Raw genomic sequence first — 17590 nt, forward strand, 5'->3', positions numbered from 1 at the left:
CCAGCCCAGTCCTCCCCATCGGGGGCTCGTACCCCATTCCTCCCTCACCTCCTTCCAGTTACCCTTCCCTAGCCCCTCTTCTTGATGTACAAAATAAAGATAACGTGTGGACAAAACTAGAAACTTTCTTTATTTAACAAAACTCGGGGAAACTGGGAAAAGGAGGTGGGAGAGGGGAAGAGAGAGGGTGGGAGAGAGGAGGGGGAAAACTGGGAGGAGGGAGCTGAAAGGGGGAAGCAAGGGAAAGGAGGGGGTGGGGAAACTGAAGGATCAGGGGTGGGGGTCTCGCCGGGCCAACCGCCTCCCAGCACGGCGAGAGAGGGGGCCTCGGCGTCCCCGGGGGGATGGGGTGGAGGGTGCGGAGGTTGAGGTGTGGGGTGTGGACATTGAGGAAGAGGTTGTGGGGGTTGAGGAGGAAGAGGTGGGAGGGGGGGCAGGAGTGGGAGGAGGGACAGCAGTTAGGGGGGCAGCAGGCGCAGGACCAGCACGGGGCACCATGCTCTGCAGCAGGAGCTGCAGGTTGGTGCTCAGCCCTCGGAGCTCAGCCAGCAGCTCGTGGCGGACCTGCAGGTCTTCCTGCATCCAGGCCGGTAGTGTGCGGTGCACGGCTCGCAGGGCCCCCAGGTGCTGTTCCCAGTACTCCTGCTCCATGCTGGCGGTCCGGAGCAGGCCGCAGGTGCGGGAGCATGTCCCGGGTGGGGTGGTGCACCCTGGACGAGCAGCTGGTGCAGCTGTAGAGAAAGAAGAGAAGTGGTCAGTTCTCCCTGGGGACGCAGAGGATGATGCCCAGCCCCCTCCCCAACTCCGCAACGTGAGGGTGACCATGTCCTGCACCGTCACAGCCGCTGTGCTTGTACAGAGGCCATGGTCAGGATGTCTGGCTCTCCCCGGGACTGGGAGCTGCCCCAAGACCGCACCCATGTCCCTGTGCCATGTATAGTGTGGCCGAGGCGGGGGGGGGGGGGGGGAGGAGGAGATGTCCCCTGCCTCCGTGTAGAGGGGACATGTGAAGGGAAAGCATCCTGCTGGGTGCTGCCCCGGGGTTGGGAGCATGTCACGTCTCTTTGCACAAGCATGTGCCTATTGGACAATGGCCCCTGGGTGTCACGCAGCTGGAGCCACCTGCCCAAGGGTGGCATGGCACGTGCTCGCACGTGCACAGGTGTCTGCGTGATCCGTGGAAGGCATGGCCCACGCGCGCGGTCTCTGGTCTCCCTCCCACCTCCCCCCCCGAACTACTTAATTCAAACTACTTACCCGGTACGGTCTCCCTGGACGACCCTGCTGGAATAGCTGGCGGTGGCCCCTCCGGTGCGCCCAGGTCAGGGCCCTCTGGTCCCGGCTCGCTGTCCCCCGGGCTGGCACGGACCGCCCTGCCCCCCAAGAGTTGGTGGAGGGCAGTGAAGTAGGGGCAGGTGGCAGCCCCTGCAGCGGCGCCGCCCCTTGTGGCCCTGGCGTACCCCTCCTGTAGCTGCTTCAACTTAATTCGCACCTGCTCTTGCGTGCGCCTGTGTCCCCTGCTGGCCATGGCGGCTGCGGCCGCGTTCCTCCTCCTAGTGCGGAGATCATGGACGTTGGGGGCCTGCCCCCAAACCTCAATGAGGTCCATGACCTCCGCACTAGACCAGGAGGCCGCGCGCAGTCTACGGCCCCTGGCTGGCCCCTGGGTGCTTTGGGACTGGGCAGGGGACGGCTCGCTGCCACTGGCTGCCTGGCTCATTGTGGAGCCACTGGCTCAGGGGCAGAGACTGCTGGCAGGGCTGTCTGACTCCAGTGCCGTCTGGCCAGAGTCTACCCCTTTAAGGGCCCGGGGCTGGGGGAGAGGAGAAGAGTTTTCCTGGTTGTGCCCAGAGAGGCCACCAGGGGGAACCTGGGAAGGGCTAGCCTCCCACTAGTTCAAATTAAGGGTCTACACAGCCCTTAATTCGAACTAGTAAGTTCGAACTAGGCTTAATCCTCGTAAAATGAGGTTTACCTAGTTCAAACTAAGCGCTCCGTTAGTTCGAATTAAGTTCGAACTAACGGAGCGCTAGTGTAGCGCCTATGAAAGTTAGTTCGAACTAACGTCCGTTAGTTCGAACTAACTTTGTAGTGTAGACGTACCCATACATATGACATAGTCAAGTTAAGGTAATTATGAGAATCTTTACTATGCATTTCTTGTTTGAATACATGACAAGATATTATGTTATAGTAAGAACAGGATAGAGGACACATGAGAAGATGGCAAAATATCAGGATATTTTTCATCTAGTTTATCATGATGGAAGACCAATATCTGCTGAAGATGCTGACTAAGCAGTTCTGGTTATTTCAAGTTATTATCTCATTCTATACATGCTGGGCTGAGCTGGTTGTTTTTTAATGCACACTTTCTTCTTTCTTTCCGCCCATATAAGGTGTTTCACTATTTTTTCTGTTAATTCACTTTCAAAGCTAAAAATGTAGTAATAATTGCAGCTGGGATTTGCACGAGATTGAAGCAAATAGCCGAAGGTATGTCTACACTACCCCCCTAGTTCGAACTAGGGGGGGTAATGTAGTCATACGGAGTTGCAAATGAAGCCCGGGATTTGAATTTCCTGGGCTTCATTTGCATAAAGCCGGCCGGCGCCATTTTTAAATGCCGGCTAGTTCGGATCCCGTGTGTAGCCGCGCGGCACGGACTAGCTAGTTCGGATTAGGCTTCCTAATCCGAACTAGCTGTACACCTCGTTCCACAAGGCGTACAGCTAGTTTGGATTAGGAAGCCTAATCCGAACTAGCTAGTCCGTGCCGCGTGTAGCTGCACGGCACGGGGTCCGAACTAGCCGGCATTTAAAAATGGCGCCGGCTGGCTTTATGCAAATGAAGCCCGGGAAATTCAAATCCTGGGCTTCATTTGCAACTCCGTATGACTACATTACCCCCCCTAGTTCGAACTAGGGGGGTAGTGTAGACATATCCTGAGTAAGATATAAAAAAGGATTAGACATGATCATGAATTCTAGAGAGGAAATGACAAGGGAGACACATCTACCAAGCACAGTTTTTCTGACAATGGATAAAATGTCTTTGCTGTTTTATCTAAGAAAGCACATTAAATTTTTAATGATTACTGGATTCAGAAATTGGAGACAGCTGATGGGGAGAGCCTCCACAGATTCAAAAAGATCTAGCATGTTCTTACATTAAAACAAGCTTTTAAAATCCTGCATATAAATATCATGTTGCTGTCAATAGCTGCAGCTACTTATTCCCTGTCTAGGGTGAGCTAAAAATTGTATATGTTTTTTCTCCTTTAAGGATATAGGACTTTCTCCTTTAAAACAAGTATTCTTCCTCATTTTTCCTTCATCTTCTTTGTCCTTCTGTCATCTTTCCCTTGTCTTCCTGTTCTAATTTCACTCTTCTCCTTGCTTGCTTTTTTGTCCTGCACCTTTCCCATCTCACTTTTTCACAAACTTTTTGATCTATATTTCCTTTATTTTTCCAGACCAAGCAGAAGTTTGTTTTCTTGTCTACGGCAAGTAAAAATTAGAATGGTAATTATGGGGTTAGCATGTCTGCTGTGCAAATAACATAGAATTCAATAATCTTTTTCTTGCATAGGGGCTAAAGCTGGTAAGATTTTGAAACATTATCTCAAAGAATTCATTATGATCTGATTTTGACCAAAATACTGTAGATATAAATGAACAAAAAAGTTAGACGCAACCTGATCAGAAGCTGTACAATCTATGCCAGGGATGGGCAATAATTTTTGATAGGGGACCATTCCAAGAATTTGGTAAGTCATTGAGGGCTGCACTCTTCATTATATTAATGGAGCAAGTGTGGAGGTCTGGGGTGGAGGTTGGGTGCAAAAGAGAGCTTGGGGTAAGGTGTTGGAGTGTGGGATCTGGGAGGGAGTTTCGGTAAAGGAGGGGATTGTTGTGGCGGCACGTCGGAGTTCCCCCGCCTCCTGCACCCCCGTAGTGGCACGAACAGACTCCACCAGCCAGTAGAATAGAGGGAGTTTATTGCTTCTTCAGGGTACAGCACAGCAAAGATGTAATCCGGTTACAGGGCAGGCCTAGGATGCCTCAGCCTCCTTTGAGATGGGGGAGACTGGGCCCCTAAATCCCAGTCTGTTGCTTATGCTGCTTCCTCCATGATACCAGACAGAAACTAAAAAGTCTCTTCCAGCCCTGCCCCCCAGCCAGGGGCTGGCCTCCCCTCCTTCCTTTGTTTCTCTCCCTGGGAGGCAACTGGTCAGACAGGTTGGGAGCCCCTTGCATAATGACTCATCCCCTGTCCTGCTGGGCCGTGCTACAGCCAGCAGCCAGCGGGGGTCACCCACAGCCCACCGCCCAGCATAGCAACCAGCAAGGTACCAACACTACGTCACAGTTCTCCCCCCTCCGAGAGCAAACTGAGCAGGGTTACTCCACTCGTGACCTAGGGAAGTTCGGGTCCTCTGTGTGGGAACCCGCCCTGGGGACATGGGTGCTCCCCTTGACTCGGGCTGGCTGCGGCGAGGCCCCACATGAATCGGCTTCCCCCTGTCCACTTGCTGCACTGCTCCAGGGGGGACTGGCACAGGCCTGTCCTCTGTGGTCGCACCAAACCTTCCACTGGACTTGATCTCTGGCCTGGGTCTCTCCGGCCGGGGTCATGAGTTCAGTGAGCCTTTCCTGGAAAGCCAGGGCATCTTCCACCCCTGATGCTCCATCCAGGGAGGTCTTCCCGTCCCATAACTCTCTCAGCAAGCCCAGGGGCTCCTCTATACGGGGTAAGGGCCCCCAAGCAGCTTTCCTCCCATCTTGGGCCTTTCCGCCCTTCTGTCAGGAGTTGCAGGACCAGCAATATTGCTGCACGGCCACAAATATCCCCGGCCAGTAGAAGTGTTAGAGCAGCCCCAGCCGGGTGCGCCAGATCTCCCGGTGGCCCGCAAAGGGGATGTTGTGGGCCAAATACAGCAGCTTGCGGTGATACTTTTGGGGGACTACCAGCTGCCGCTGGACTCCCCATGCCCTCACCTTCCTGGGGGAAAGCCATTCCCGGAACAGGAATCCCCGTTCCCACAGGAATCTCTCCTGACCACCTCTCCCCAGGGGCTGAGCTGCCCGGAGGCCAGCCTGGTCCCTCAGCCTCTGCAAGGAGAGGTCTGCCTGCAACCTCAGCCTGGAATTCAACCGCTGGGGCAGGGATTGGGATCTGTTCCCCACCTTTGCCTAAGTCCGGAGTCCCGTCCTGGCTGGACCTCGTGTCCCCTGGGATGGGGCCCTGAGCCCCCGGCATGCAGCCCTCCCCTGGCTCAGGGTCACCAGTCCCTCGCTGGCTCTGGCTATGGGCCAGGTGACTAGGGTCCTGTGGGGTCCATCTGGCCACTCCTCTAGGTCACCCCCCATCAGCACCTCTGTGGGCAAGTGCTGGTGCACCCCCACTTCCTTGGGGCCCTCCTTGGCCCCCCATTTCAGATGTATCCGGGCTACGGGCACCTTAAACGGGGTCCCATCTATGCCCCTCAGGGTCAGCTGAGTATTAAGTACCATGTGGTCTGGGGCTATGACCTCGGGCCGGGCCAGCGTCACCTCCACCCCTGTGTCCCAGTAGCCCATCACCTCCCTGCCATCCATCTGCAGGGGCACGAGGCACTTGCTCCGCAGGGGCTGTCCTGCCCCCACCCGGTACACGGAGAAATCCGCCTCCCGAGGGTCAGACCTCCCAGGGGAGGTGCACTGAGCATCCTTCCCCCCACTCTGAGCTGGGGTTTGCCTGCTGGCCCCTGCCTCTGGAGCAGCCTGCCCTTCCCCCAGCTCTAGCCAGTTAACCCTGGGAAATCCCAGGTCTTGGTGCCTGGTGCACTGAGCCCTCTTGTGGCCTTTTTGCCCGCAGCGATGGCAAGTTAGGTCCTGCGGGTCCTTTTTGGCCAACTCTGCCCGGGCCCTGGTTGGTTCTCTGGGGCACAGATGACTGGTCCTTGTCTCTTGGGCTCGCCTCATAGGTGACTCTCTCGGTTGCTTAGGCGAAAACCGGCCTCTGCGCAATTCCCTTTCTCTCCGGGACTCCCGTTCACACCTGGACCGATTCTCTGTAAACTCATCCACCAGCCTTCTGGCCTCCTGGGGGTCTTCTGGACTTCGGTCCTTGAGCCACAGCCTCAGGCTGGGTGTGCATGCTTCATAGACCCGCTCCATCATGATCAGCCTGAGCAGTTCCTCTGCAGTCTGGGCTCTGACTCCAGACACCCACTTGCGGCAGTATTGCGCCAGGCGGGAGGCCATATCCACATAGGTTTCCCGTGGTCCCTTCTGCACCCCCCCCAGAACTTTTTCCTGTACGTCTCGGGGGTCAGCCCGAACTTGTGTAGCAGGGCCTCCTCAACCCGTTGGTTATCGCCTGGCTGTAGGTCCTCCAGCTGATTGAGAACCCCGGCAGCCTCCTGGTTCAGTATGGGGATGAGCTCCTGCAGCCAGTTAGCTGGGGGACCTGTTGCAGTCCACAGGCCCTCTCAAAGGAGCTGAGGAAGCTGTCTATGTCACCCAGGGTATGGCTACACTACAAAGTTAATTCGAACTAATGGACGTTAGTTCGAATTAACTTTCATAGGCGCTACACTAGCGCTCCGCTAGTTCGAACTTAATTCGAACTAGCGGAGCGCTTAGTTCGAACTAGGAAAACCTCATTTTACGAGGATTAAGCCTAGTTCGAACTAGTGGAAGGCTAGCCCTCCCCAGGTTTCCCTGGTGGCCACTCTGGCCAACACCAGGGAAACTCGTCTGCCCCCCTCCCAGCCCCGGACCCCTTAAAGGGGCACGGGCTGGCTACGGTGCCCATGCCAGGTGGAAGCCTGCCAGCACCCAGCCAGCAGACCCTGCACCTGGCACGGATCGAGCCACCCACCCAATGCCCCCCAGCCCTCCCCCTCTTCCCGGGACCAGGCTGGCGGCTCCCGGGAGCTTGCCCGGGACCGCAAGAGGCGGGCACCCGCCTGGGCTAGTGCGGACATCGTGGACCTCGTCCACGATCGCCGTACTAGGCACAGGAAAGTCGCCGTCTAGGGCAGGAGAGCTGCCAGCCTGGCCACCCAGGAGCAGGTGTGCAAGAGAATCAAGGGGGTCCACTGAGACCCCCGACCCTGAGCCCTGAGCTTACAATGGCCGTCCTGGGTCAGACCAAAGGTCCATCTAGCCCAGTAGCCTGTCTGCCGACAGCGGCCAACCCTAGGGACCCTGGAGGGGATGGACCAAAGACAGTGACCAAGCCATTTGTCTCGTGCCATCCCTCTCCAGCCTTCCACAAACCTTGGGCAGGGACACCACTCCTACCCCCTGGATAATAGCACTCCATGGACCCAACCTCCATGACTTGATCTCACTTCCCTTTCAACTCTGTTCTAGTTGTAGCCTTCACAGCCTCCTGCAGCAAGGAGTTCCACAGGTTGACTCTTTGCTTTGTGAAGAACAACTTTCTGTTACTAGTTTGAAGCCTGCTACCCATTCCTTTCCTTTGGTGTCCTCTAGTCCTTCTATTATGGGAACTAATGAAGAACTTTTCTGTATGCACCCTCTCCACCCAACTCCTGCTTTTAGAGACCTCTCTCCTGTCCCCCCTCTGTCTCCTCTTTTCTAAGCTGAAAAGTCCCAGTCTCTTTAGCCTCTCTTCATATGGGACCTGTTCCCAACCCCTGATCATTTTAGTTGCCCTCCCCTCTCCCAGCCTCTCTCTTCCCCTCTCCCACCTCCTTTTCCTAGTCTCCCCCAGTTTTGATCAATAAAGAGAGATTCTATTTTTGAACACAATTGTCCTTTATTTTGTACATCAAGAAGAGGGGCTAGGGAAGGGTAAGTGGAAGGAGGTCAGAGAGGAATGGGGTACGAGCCCCCGATGGGGAGGACTGGGCTGGCTCTGCGGGCTTCTGGGGGTGGAAGCTCTCCTGCAGCCCCCCAATTGCCCCCTCTCCCCAGATGGCAGCCTGCGGCAAGTGCAGCAGGGCTGATGGCCAAGTGCTGTGATGTGCCCAGTGTGGGTACTCCAGGCACTCCAAGCCAGGACTGCTTTGCAGGCGGGGAACCCCTAAGAACTGTCTGTCCGGGGTGAGAGTCGGGACCCTTTAAGCACAGCCCTCGGCTAGCCTGAGACAGCATCTCCAAGCTCTAAGTCCTCCTCTGATGCCCTGCCGGCACTGCTTCCGGCCATCCTTAAGCCCGGTTCAGGGTCCACTTAATGTGGACATGCTAGTTCGAATTAGCAAAATGCTAATTCAAACTAGTTTTTTAGTCTGGATCCGTTAGTTCAAATTAGCTTAGTTCGAATTAACTACTTCGGACTAAGTTAGTTCGAATTAACGTTGTAATGTAGACATACCCCACATCCTTCAATTGGGCCACCATGAGCTTCTCCAAACGTCTGGCCACCCTGGGCCCTTTGGGCCTGTCCGGACTCAACGCCGCCGGGGCCCTACCACTTCTTAACTCTGCCATGGCCAGCGCATGCTGTCGCTGCTCTCTACGGTCCTGGACCTCCAATTCCTTCATCTGTAGCTGGATCTCCAGCCGCCGCAGCTCCGCTGGGCTGGCCCCTGCCCTAGACAGCTTGCAGGGCTTCCATAGGAGGCAGTCTGGTCTTTCCGGCAGACTCCAGTGCTCCGCCCTCTGTCGGAGCCTGAGATGTTCCCAGTGGGGGTCTGGCTGGGATCCCAGTGGGGGTCTGACAGGATCCCGGCCCCATGGCTGGTCCTTCTCTTCCAGCCGGGCAATCAGCTGGGCCTTGGTTGCCTTTTCCAAGGGCAGGTCCCTCTCTCTGCACAGCTTCACCAGCTCTGCCTTCAGGAGTTGGGTGTAGGCCATCTCCCCGCTGGTCCTCTCGGTGCAGACTCTCCAGTCTAGTGCTGCAGCACCCCATGATTCCCAAGAACCGCTTCGCTCTGGCTCCAGCACGCCTGGCTCTAAGCCCCTTTCCTTGACACTCACTGCTGGGAGCTTCATCCATGGGGTACAGTGCATCCCACTCCTGACACCACTGTGGTGGCATGTCGGGGTTCCCCGCCTCCTGCAGCCCCAGAATGGCACAAACAGACTCCACCAGCCAATAGAATAGAGGGAGTCTATTGCTTCTCCAGGATACAGCACAGCAAAGATGTAATCCGGTTACAGGGCAGGCCTAGGATACCTCAGCCCCCCTTTGAGATGGGGGAGACTGGGCCCCTAAATCCCAGTCCGTTGCTTAGGCTGCTTCCTCCATGATACCAGACAGAAACTAAAAAGTCCTTTCCAGCCCTGCCCCCCAGCCAGGGGCTGGCCTCCCCTCCTTCCTTTGTTTCTCTCCCTGGGAGGCAACTGGTCAGACAGGTTGGGAGCCCCTTGCATAATGACTCATCCCCTGTCCTGCTGGGCCGTGCTACAGCCAGCAGCCAGCGGGGGTCACCCACAGCCCACCGCCCAGCATAGCAACCAGCAAGGTACCAACGCTGTGTCACAATGTGCCCTGGGGAAGTGGACTGGGGTGCAGAATGGGGTACAGGGTCTGGGAGGGGGTTGTAATTTGGGGCAGAAGTGAAGGAGGAGGTGAAGGGTTGTGACCAGGGACAGCGGATTAGGGTGAAAGGTCTAGGAGGGGTTTGTGACCTGAGGACGGGTTTAATAGGGGAGGGACAGGTTGGGGTGCCAGAAGCAGGCTGTGGCTGGGAGACCTTACCTGCGTGGCTCTTAGCCAGCAGCCCAGCAGGTTCCTTAGCCAGGTTCCCTGCCTTCCATGCCCCTGTACATGCTCAGAGCAGCTGCAAGGGCAGTGTTTGATGCTCTGAACTCAATGCTGTGAACCTGGGGAATAAAGCAGGAGGGGCACTTTACATACTTCCTGTCCTGCAAACAGGCAGCTGCTATTGACCAGAAAGCAGCCAATGGGATCTACTGTGGGTGGGGGAAGCATGAGACACCTCTGGCACCTCCCATGGCCTTTCAGCATTCCGAGATGCACATATGGCTCTGCATACTGTAGACCAGGGCTAGAGTGAATCCATTTGCACTGAAGCAGATGTTATAGTTCCTGAGCTCCACCTCTAATAAATTCAGGCCAATCTCACCCTCTCACTGCTATAGGAGAACTCTACTGAGAATTTTTCTACAGGAAAAACATTTTTGTTCAGGATAAAGGCAACTAACAATAGGAAAGAAGAAACTGAGTCTTATAAAGCATAATCTTCAGTAGCTTTCTCCTGGTGGCTTAGGACTAGACTACACACAAACTTGCGGTTTGTTTTTACATTCCTTTGTATTTTAATGTAATGACTATGAAACTGACACAATATAGTCACTGTGAAATGAACATTCTCCATATACAGAATATTGATGAATATTGTTATATATTTTTGCATTCAAGAATCTTAAAATCAACTTTAGATTTAAGGGTAAAACCACATCAGTTTTGACTAGTCATGCAACTCTTGGATACTGAACCTTTTCTGCCATTGCATTTGCCATTCCTGCCACATTTTTTTCATTTTGCAGAATCAATATTCCTCAAAGCAACCTTTATTGTCAGTCAGCTTCAGGAAGTGCTGTTATCAGAAGGATTGGCATAGAGCTCTGGTAAAGCGATTTAATAGCAGTAACATCAGCTTTGATGGAATATTCCAGTAATTTGTACATGTTTAAATATGAGAAAATTAGAGTAATGTGGAAGAAAGGAAGGAAAGGGCTAGAAATGTATGCTTAAAACAAAAAAGGAGAGAAGGCTGAAAGACAAGACACAATATTTAGAAAAGATAAGATGGAAATAGAAGAGGAAAGGCATGGGGGCATGAAACTTGAGATGTGGAAATGGAAAACAGGATATTGTTGTTATTTATTATTTGTGTTAACTTATTGTCAAGGGGAAAATGTTTTTGCTATTTTCTGCCTCTAGCTTCCCCCAGTTTCTTTTCCTCCCTTTTGCTCTAGAGACACCCTTCTATAAAAACTTCAAAGAATGTAATAAACATTCCCTTACTTTTATTTTGTGTCTAAGTATGTTTTCCTAGTCGAAACAGTTGCCAGACACTAAAACAGAATTAATTCCTCCCAGAAAAGGAAGCTACAAAGATGGTCCACAGCACTAAGCATCCGATAAAGCAAACTGAAAGTTGTATTTTTTTTCTTGTAGATTTGCTACAGCTATAAAAAAATTCAGTTCCCTGAATCCACTTATAATATTTAGTGGAGATTGCTTAAATCCATCAGCTTTAAGTTCTATAACAAAAGGAAAACATATGATTCCTATATTAAACGAAGTAGGAGTACACTTTGCAGTCTTTGGTAAGTAAATGTTATTTACAAATGAACTTCATAATATATGTGCCAGGCTAGTTTATTTACAGCTACCTTTTATAAGCTCACCCATAGTTAGATTGTAAGCTCTATAGTGACTATAACTAAGGTTTTGTCTACACAACACAGCTTTTAGGAAAAAGGGATGAGGAAAGAAATGTATAAAGCAATTACTTATTCTCATTATATTTGGGTATTCAAACTGCACAAGCTAGATGCCTGTCTTTTTCTGATGCAAGCTTATTTGAGCAGAAGAGCAAGACTAGCTAGTATTTTCATTTTCTTTCTCCTTTTTGGTCACTGCGCTGAAAATTGCAAAAGCCACTCAGCTGATAAAAAAATAAAATTATGTATCACCAATTTTGTGTTTTCCTAGTCTTTCTGTTGTAAATATACAGTGTACATTTGCAGAACACTACATAGACCAGAGGTGGGAAACCTGCAGACCAGGCCACCACTTCTCACAGCTCCCATTGGCTGGGAATGTTGAACCACCAACTGGGAGCTAAAGGGCTCTTTGCCTGTGGACACTCAATAAACAAATCATTTTTCAGCCCACCAGCAGCTAACCCCGGTGAAGCACATGCAGCCTGTGGCCTGGAGGTTCCCCACTCTGACATAGACCATAACACTAGGTAAAGGACCATATTTTCAAAGATTGCAATGGGTATGTTTATAAAAACCTATATTTATGCATGTGAACAGGCACTTATGTGTGAAATTGTCCCTCCTTGCATATTAATAGACTTTGTCCCAGGCCTGTGGGGTTTTGTGTCCCAAGAGCTTTGGCATACAGAATTGTTTGGCATAATGCACAATAGATATAGGCGTTACTGAAAGTCACATACAAGACTACAAATAATAGCTCCAAGACTTGATCCACTGACCTGTATACTCCTGGCTGCACCAAGAGGCTCTCTTAAATAGGCCTAATTATTTACACACACCTTTGTGATGTCTGGAAGCTTTTGGCATGGTACCAAAAAGCACCTTTTTCTACCTTCCACTACATTGCAAAGGTCAACCAAACACATGGTAGGATAACAAACTGAGACCTGTAGCTTTATTTCTCTCAAGAATCTTACCCTAGGTATTACATATGATTTTTTTCTAGCCATAAATATTGGGCTTGCAAAAACTTAAATAATATATGTACAAAAGATATAGATGCATAAAAGTGGATATTTTAGGGAAAATATTTTGTGGTCATTTACAACATTATAAAGCTGTGCTAATTACGAAGTAAATAAAATGAGTAATGGTTTTCACTGCTGTAAAAGAGAGGTATTTGGGTCTTTAGTTTAAAGAAAAAACTCTAATGCTATTCTAAATGACATGAAAACTAAAATGATCTCATATGATTACCTTTTTGTGTTAGCTTTAACAAGCTAGTTTCTGAATTTTTTTATTTTTAGGAAACCATGAATTTGATTTTGGTGTTGATGTTCTGGAAGATTATATACAACAAATGAAATTTCCATGGTTCCTCAGCAACGTATATGACAAATTTACCTCTAACCCACTAGGCCATGGCACAATAAAAAAAGTAATTAAATGGAATAATATGAAAATTGGTTTAATGGGATTAGTTGAAGAAGACTGGCTGGATACTTTGGCTACCATTGACAAATCAAACCTCAACTACATAGATTATGTCAAAACAGCTTATCAAATATCAGCAGACCTTAAAGCAGAGGGAGCAGAATTTATAATTGCTATGACACACATGAAATGGATTAATGACATCAGACTTGCAGAGAACAGCCAAGGAATAGATCTGATTCTGGGGGGCCATGACCATGATTATGGAATAAAAAAGATAAATGGAACTTGGATTGTCAAAAGTGGATCAGATTTCAGGAATTTCTCAAAAATAAATATAAGAAAGTTCAGGGCATCATTTCAGTATACATTTCAGAGAATTGACATCTTGAGGAACCTAGAAGAAGATTCTTTTATCAAATCAGTGGTGGATGATTATTCTCAAAACCTGCAGGTAAGTACAACTTCCTTAAATATTTTGTTCCAGAAAAAGAATATATTAATTGTTGTTATAAGTGACAAGACTGGTAACAAAGGGCCGAATTTTGATCTCAGTTATCATATAAATCTGGATTAATTGCACTGTATGCAATGGAGTAACATAATACTTACACTGAAATCAGTGAAATTACTCTGTACAAATACAAATTAAATTTAAATTGCAAAGAGAGATAAAAAGAACTAGCTTAGTTTCAGTCCTGCCAAAGCTGACAGGTTGAAACTGAAGGCAAAATTCCTTCCTGATGTAATTCCATTGATTTCAGTGGAATTATACCAAAAAGAAATTTGTCACATTACATTTTAATGACTACAGATATTTTTAATAGAAAGTTAATTGCTATTAAAAGACATAGTTTTGAGACCAAGTATAAGGATTATAGCCGCAGAACATCAGATATGTTATCTATTTTGTATCTACAGTATATAGTAGTTCCAGAAATATATAATAAAGCTCTCATGGCCAAAAAAAACAAAAACAACAACAACAAAAAACCCACCATTGAAGTCCCTTTGTCAGTGAATTAAAAAAACTGCAGGGTCTATATATAGGAGAATTAATGTAGTAATCTATAAAATCCTCCATTCTGTGAGTGTTGGGGATATTTGAACACTCCTTAAATAAGAATATCCTGGTTTTTATTATTAAAACTGTTGTCTATTATTTATTACTGTTGCATCTGGGAACCTAGAGCTCTATGTTTAAATGCATTTAAATGTATTTAAACTATTGACTTAAACAGTATCTTTCCACTGAAAATAAAATGTTTTTGACAAAATGTTAAAATATGAAATAAAGCCTCTGCTATGCGACACTACCATTGTTCATGGTGGCTTCCTGCACAACAGTCTTTAGTTTTTGTAGGAAGATGCATCTATGAACTACTGTATTCTACAGTCCTAAAGGGACTATAACACACAAGGAAATTTTAATTGGAAAGTTTTATCCACCGGGGTACTAAAAACTAGTACACATTAGATGGGGACTTGGAAACTGTTAAACTCAGATTGTCTCTAAAATTGTTTGTAATCCCAGTATGACTGAATCTATCATTAGCTTCTCTGAGCTAGGAAAAGTATCCATTCTGACAATGAGTGTCAACATGTTCTTTTGAACTTCTACTGCATAGGGTTATCTGAAAGAGCAGTCAAGAACAAACTGTTCAGAAACTTGTTTCAGAAACTGTGGTTAAAACCTCAGAACAGGTTTTGTCTATATATATAATATATCAGGGTTTCTCAAACTTTATTGCAGAATGACTCCCTTCTGACAACAAAAATTATTACACCACCCCAGGAGGGGGGACCAAAGCCTGAGCCTACTGCTCTGGGTGAGGGGAGGGAAGGATCAAAGCTGATGAAAAGCTTCTGTCCTGGTCAGGGGGCATGTAACCTTTGATCTGCTAGGGCTGAAGCTCTTGGGCTTCAGCTTTGGCCCTGGCCAGTAGGGCTTTTGCTTTGGCTTCAGCTCTGGGCTGTGAGTCCCGGGCATTGGTTTTGGCCCTTGCCCCAAGCAAGTCTAACATCAGTCTTGGTGACCATTGCAATATAGCAACGATAAATGACAGAATGGGATTTCCTCTGCCTCGTTTTTATAGATCTGTGTGTAATGTTAAATTCTCATCATTGTAGATGTAGAATGGAAGCCAGGTAGAGCTGGAATTGTTGCTATTTGTCCATTGCAAAACCTTCTGTTCATGCATTCAGATAGTAGGGAATGAGAAGAGATTATATTCTTCTTCTGGGTCTCGGCTTTCTTTTTATTTTTCCTAATTAACATTTTTAACATTTTTACAATGTAATTCATTAGTTTTTAGGATATATTTGTTTCAAATAATAAACTCTGCTGTAAACTTTTCTCTTTTTAGCCTCTTTTAGAGGAAGTTCTTTGTCCAATCGACACAGAATTAGATGGCCGTGTTTCTACTGTAAGAAGAGCAGAGAGCAACCTTGGAAACCTGATAACTAATGCAATGCTAGAAGCTACTCATGCTGATGTAGCATTACTTAATTCAGGTTGTCCTTTTAAAAACATTTAGTGTAATCAAAATGTTTGGTATGTTTTAACTTTAATTTACTTGTTAAAGATGATAGCAATGTTTGGAATATTTTTTACTTACTTATTTAGTAATCATTTGTCTAAGTAAGAGTACATCGAGAAGGCAAGGAATTTGAAAAGGTCAATGAGTGACTTTCAACTAACAAAACTGAGGCAATCAAGAACTAGAGATTTTTTTAGTGGAAAAGAAATTCAAGTAAATTTGATTGATTCATAGACATACACGTTGGGGTGTAATAAAAGTAAACAAGTAAACTGACCAATTCTGGTAAGATTTTGGAGTACATGATATGTTTATATATCTTCCCAAAACAAACTGAAAAGGTGTTAAAGCATTATATTAACAGGATGTGACCAGTTTCCACCTTGTTTGAAAACTGTACCCTTTCCTACTCTCCATTGGTGTCTATTTGCTTTTTCTTTTAAAATACTATGATCTCTGGGCTAGGAACCATGCCTGTTGTGTTTGTACAGGTGCTAGAAACAAATTAACGATAGTAATAGTAGTAAATGAGATTTAAAGGGGTTATAGCACAGTATATCAGAGAGACTAAATAGCTAAGGAGAAATCTTGGCCCCATTTTGTAATTCTTAGCTGCCTCTTCCCCAAATAATAAATAATAATAAATATCGCAGTTTTAAAAACTTCCAATTTCCACATGCACACACTTCATATTAGTACAAAGTACAATTTGCTTCCCTTTACTACCCCTTTCACAATGTGTTTTTTAAAACAACCTTATACAAATCTTCATGGACAAAGTTAGTTTGGTTGTATTAAAATCTCCCTTTCCCACCTTCTCTTTTCCTAGTAAACAATTATTCTTTTATAGTATCCCTTTAAAATAAGAAATGTTGCTTGCTGTATGGTCTTATTTTTAAATTGGACATACTGTTTTTGTTACCAGCATGGTTTTAAAGTTTGAAATGAAGATTGATCCTCCAGACACATATAGCACATTCATGTGCAGAACTTATATATGTGAATGGTCTCATATGCGCAACTATTTGCACAGTCAGGGTCTAAAATATGTTTAGTTCTATTCTGGGTTTTGTCTTGCTGACATTTTATTTTAAAAAGAGAATGCTCCCAGTAGAGTTCTTCAGAGTAGAATTGGACTTTTGCTTGGTTCTTACTCAATGTTTGCTTTGAAGTGGAAATGTTGAATGTACCTTTTTGAATTGTTGCTTGGATGGTTTTAAAATTCAAAACTTGATGGTGCTAGCTGGACTATTTGTTTTGTTTTTTCTTTTAAAATGGAAATGATTTGTCATGGTTTTAATTTTTAAGATGGCATGATTTGTTGTCATCCTTCCTCATCAACACAACAGACCTTAGAATTTATATAATTTGTGTCAGATAATGAGACTGTTTACTCATGGAACAAAAGGGACCAGGGAATATTTTGATTTTCTTTTATGACTATAGGTACACTTCGTTCAAACTATATTCATCCTCCAGGAGATTTTACAATGCATGATCTTTTAACTATCCTTCCCATTGTGGACCCAATTCTAGTAGTCAAAATTACAGGAGGACAATTGTTGGAAGCCCTTGAAAATGGAGTCTACAGGTATCCAGCTCTCGATGGAAGGTATCTAGAGTATTAATCCAATACCTTTTTATATGAAAATGCCAATTGTTCTGAAAACTTGTGGAAATTCTCCATGCTGTCCTTAGGAGAAGCTACTTTATTGCAGCATTCAGATGTACTAGGTAATGATGATGATAAATGCATGAGCCTATGTGATAACAGTAACAAGCACATTAATACAGCACTCTAGGCAAGACAAATGACTAATGTAAGTACGAACATAAAATCTATGGATACAGATAAATCTTTGTCACACACAGTGTATGAAAAGCTATACAAAATAAATGTAATTTTATTGGCAGTCACTTACTTTTTATAGTGAAAATAAAAATAAGGAACAATGTACACTGCTAGCTAATAGGTATTACATTCTGGAACTAATTTGATTCCACAGATAATTGTTCAGGCTATATGAATAAATTGGGTCACTATGAGCAGTTGGGATTTAGCAATTGAGCCAGAAGTTCAGTTTGACCCTTAAAAATGAAACCTGGAAACAATTGTGACCATGGTGCAAGAATGGGAGAATTCAGATATTTCACTCGGTAATTCTGTAGCCCAGATGATTAACTCTTGGGCCAATAGCCACCACTTGTAAGAAGAGGAAAAGCTGCCTTTTCAGCATG

At 46.9% G+C, this 17590-nt stretch overlaps 1 protein-coding gene across 1 annotated transcript in view; it reads left to right on the forward strand.

Moving 5' to 3' along the window:
- LOC102444815 (mannosylglucosyl-3-phosphoglycerate phosphatase-like) overlaps positions 1 to 17590 on the forward strand; it is a 30459-nt gene that overhangs the window by 2806 nt on the left and 10063 nt on the right. Inside the window, exons 2-5 of the mRNA XM_025181630.2 lie at positions 11107 to 11258; positions 12686 to 13266; positions 15179 to 15326; positions 16799 to 16964. Coding sequence (XP_025037415.1) covers positions 11107 to 11258; positions 12686 to 13266; positions 15179 to 15326; positions 16799 to 16964 — 1047 coding nt within the window. The remainder of the gene's footprint in view (positions 1 to 11106; positions 11259 to 12685; positions 13267 to 15178; positions 15327 to 16798; positions 16965 to 17590) is intronic.

Source organism: Pelodiscus sinensis, chromosome 6 (assembly GCF_049634645.1).
Source record: "Pelodiscus sinensis isolate JC-2024 chromosome 6, ASM4963464v1, whole genome shotgun sequence".
Classification (NCBI taxonomy): domain Eukaryota; kingdom Metazoa; phylum Chordata; order Testudines; family Trionychidae; genus Pelodiscus; species Pelodiscus sinensis.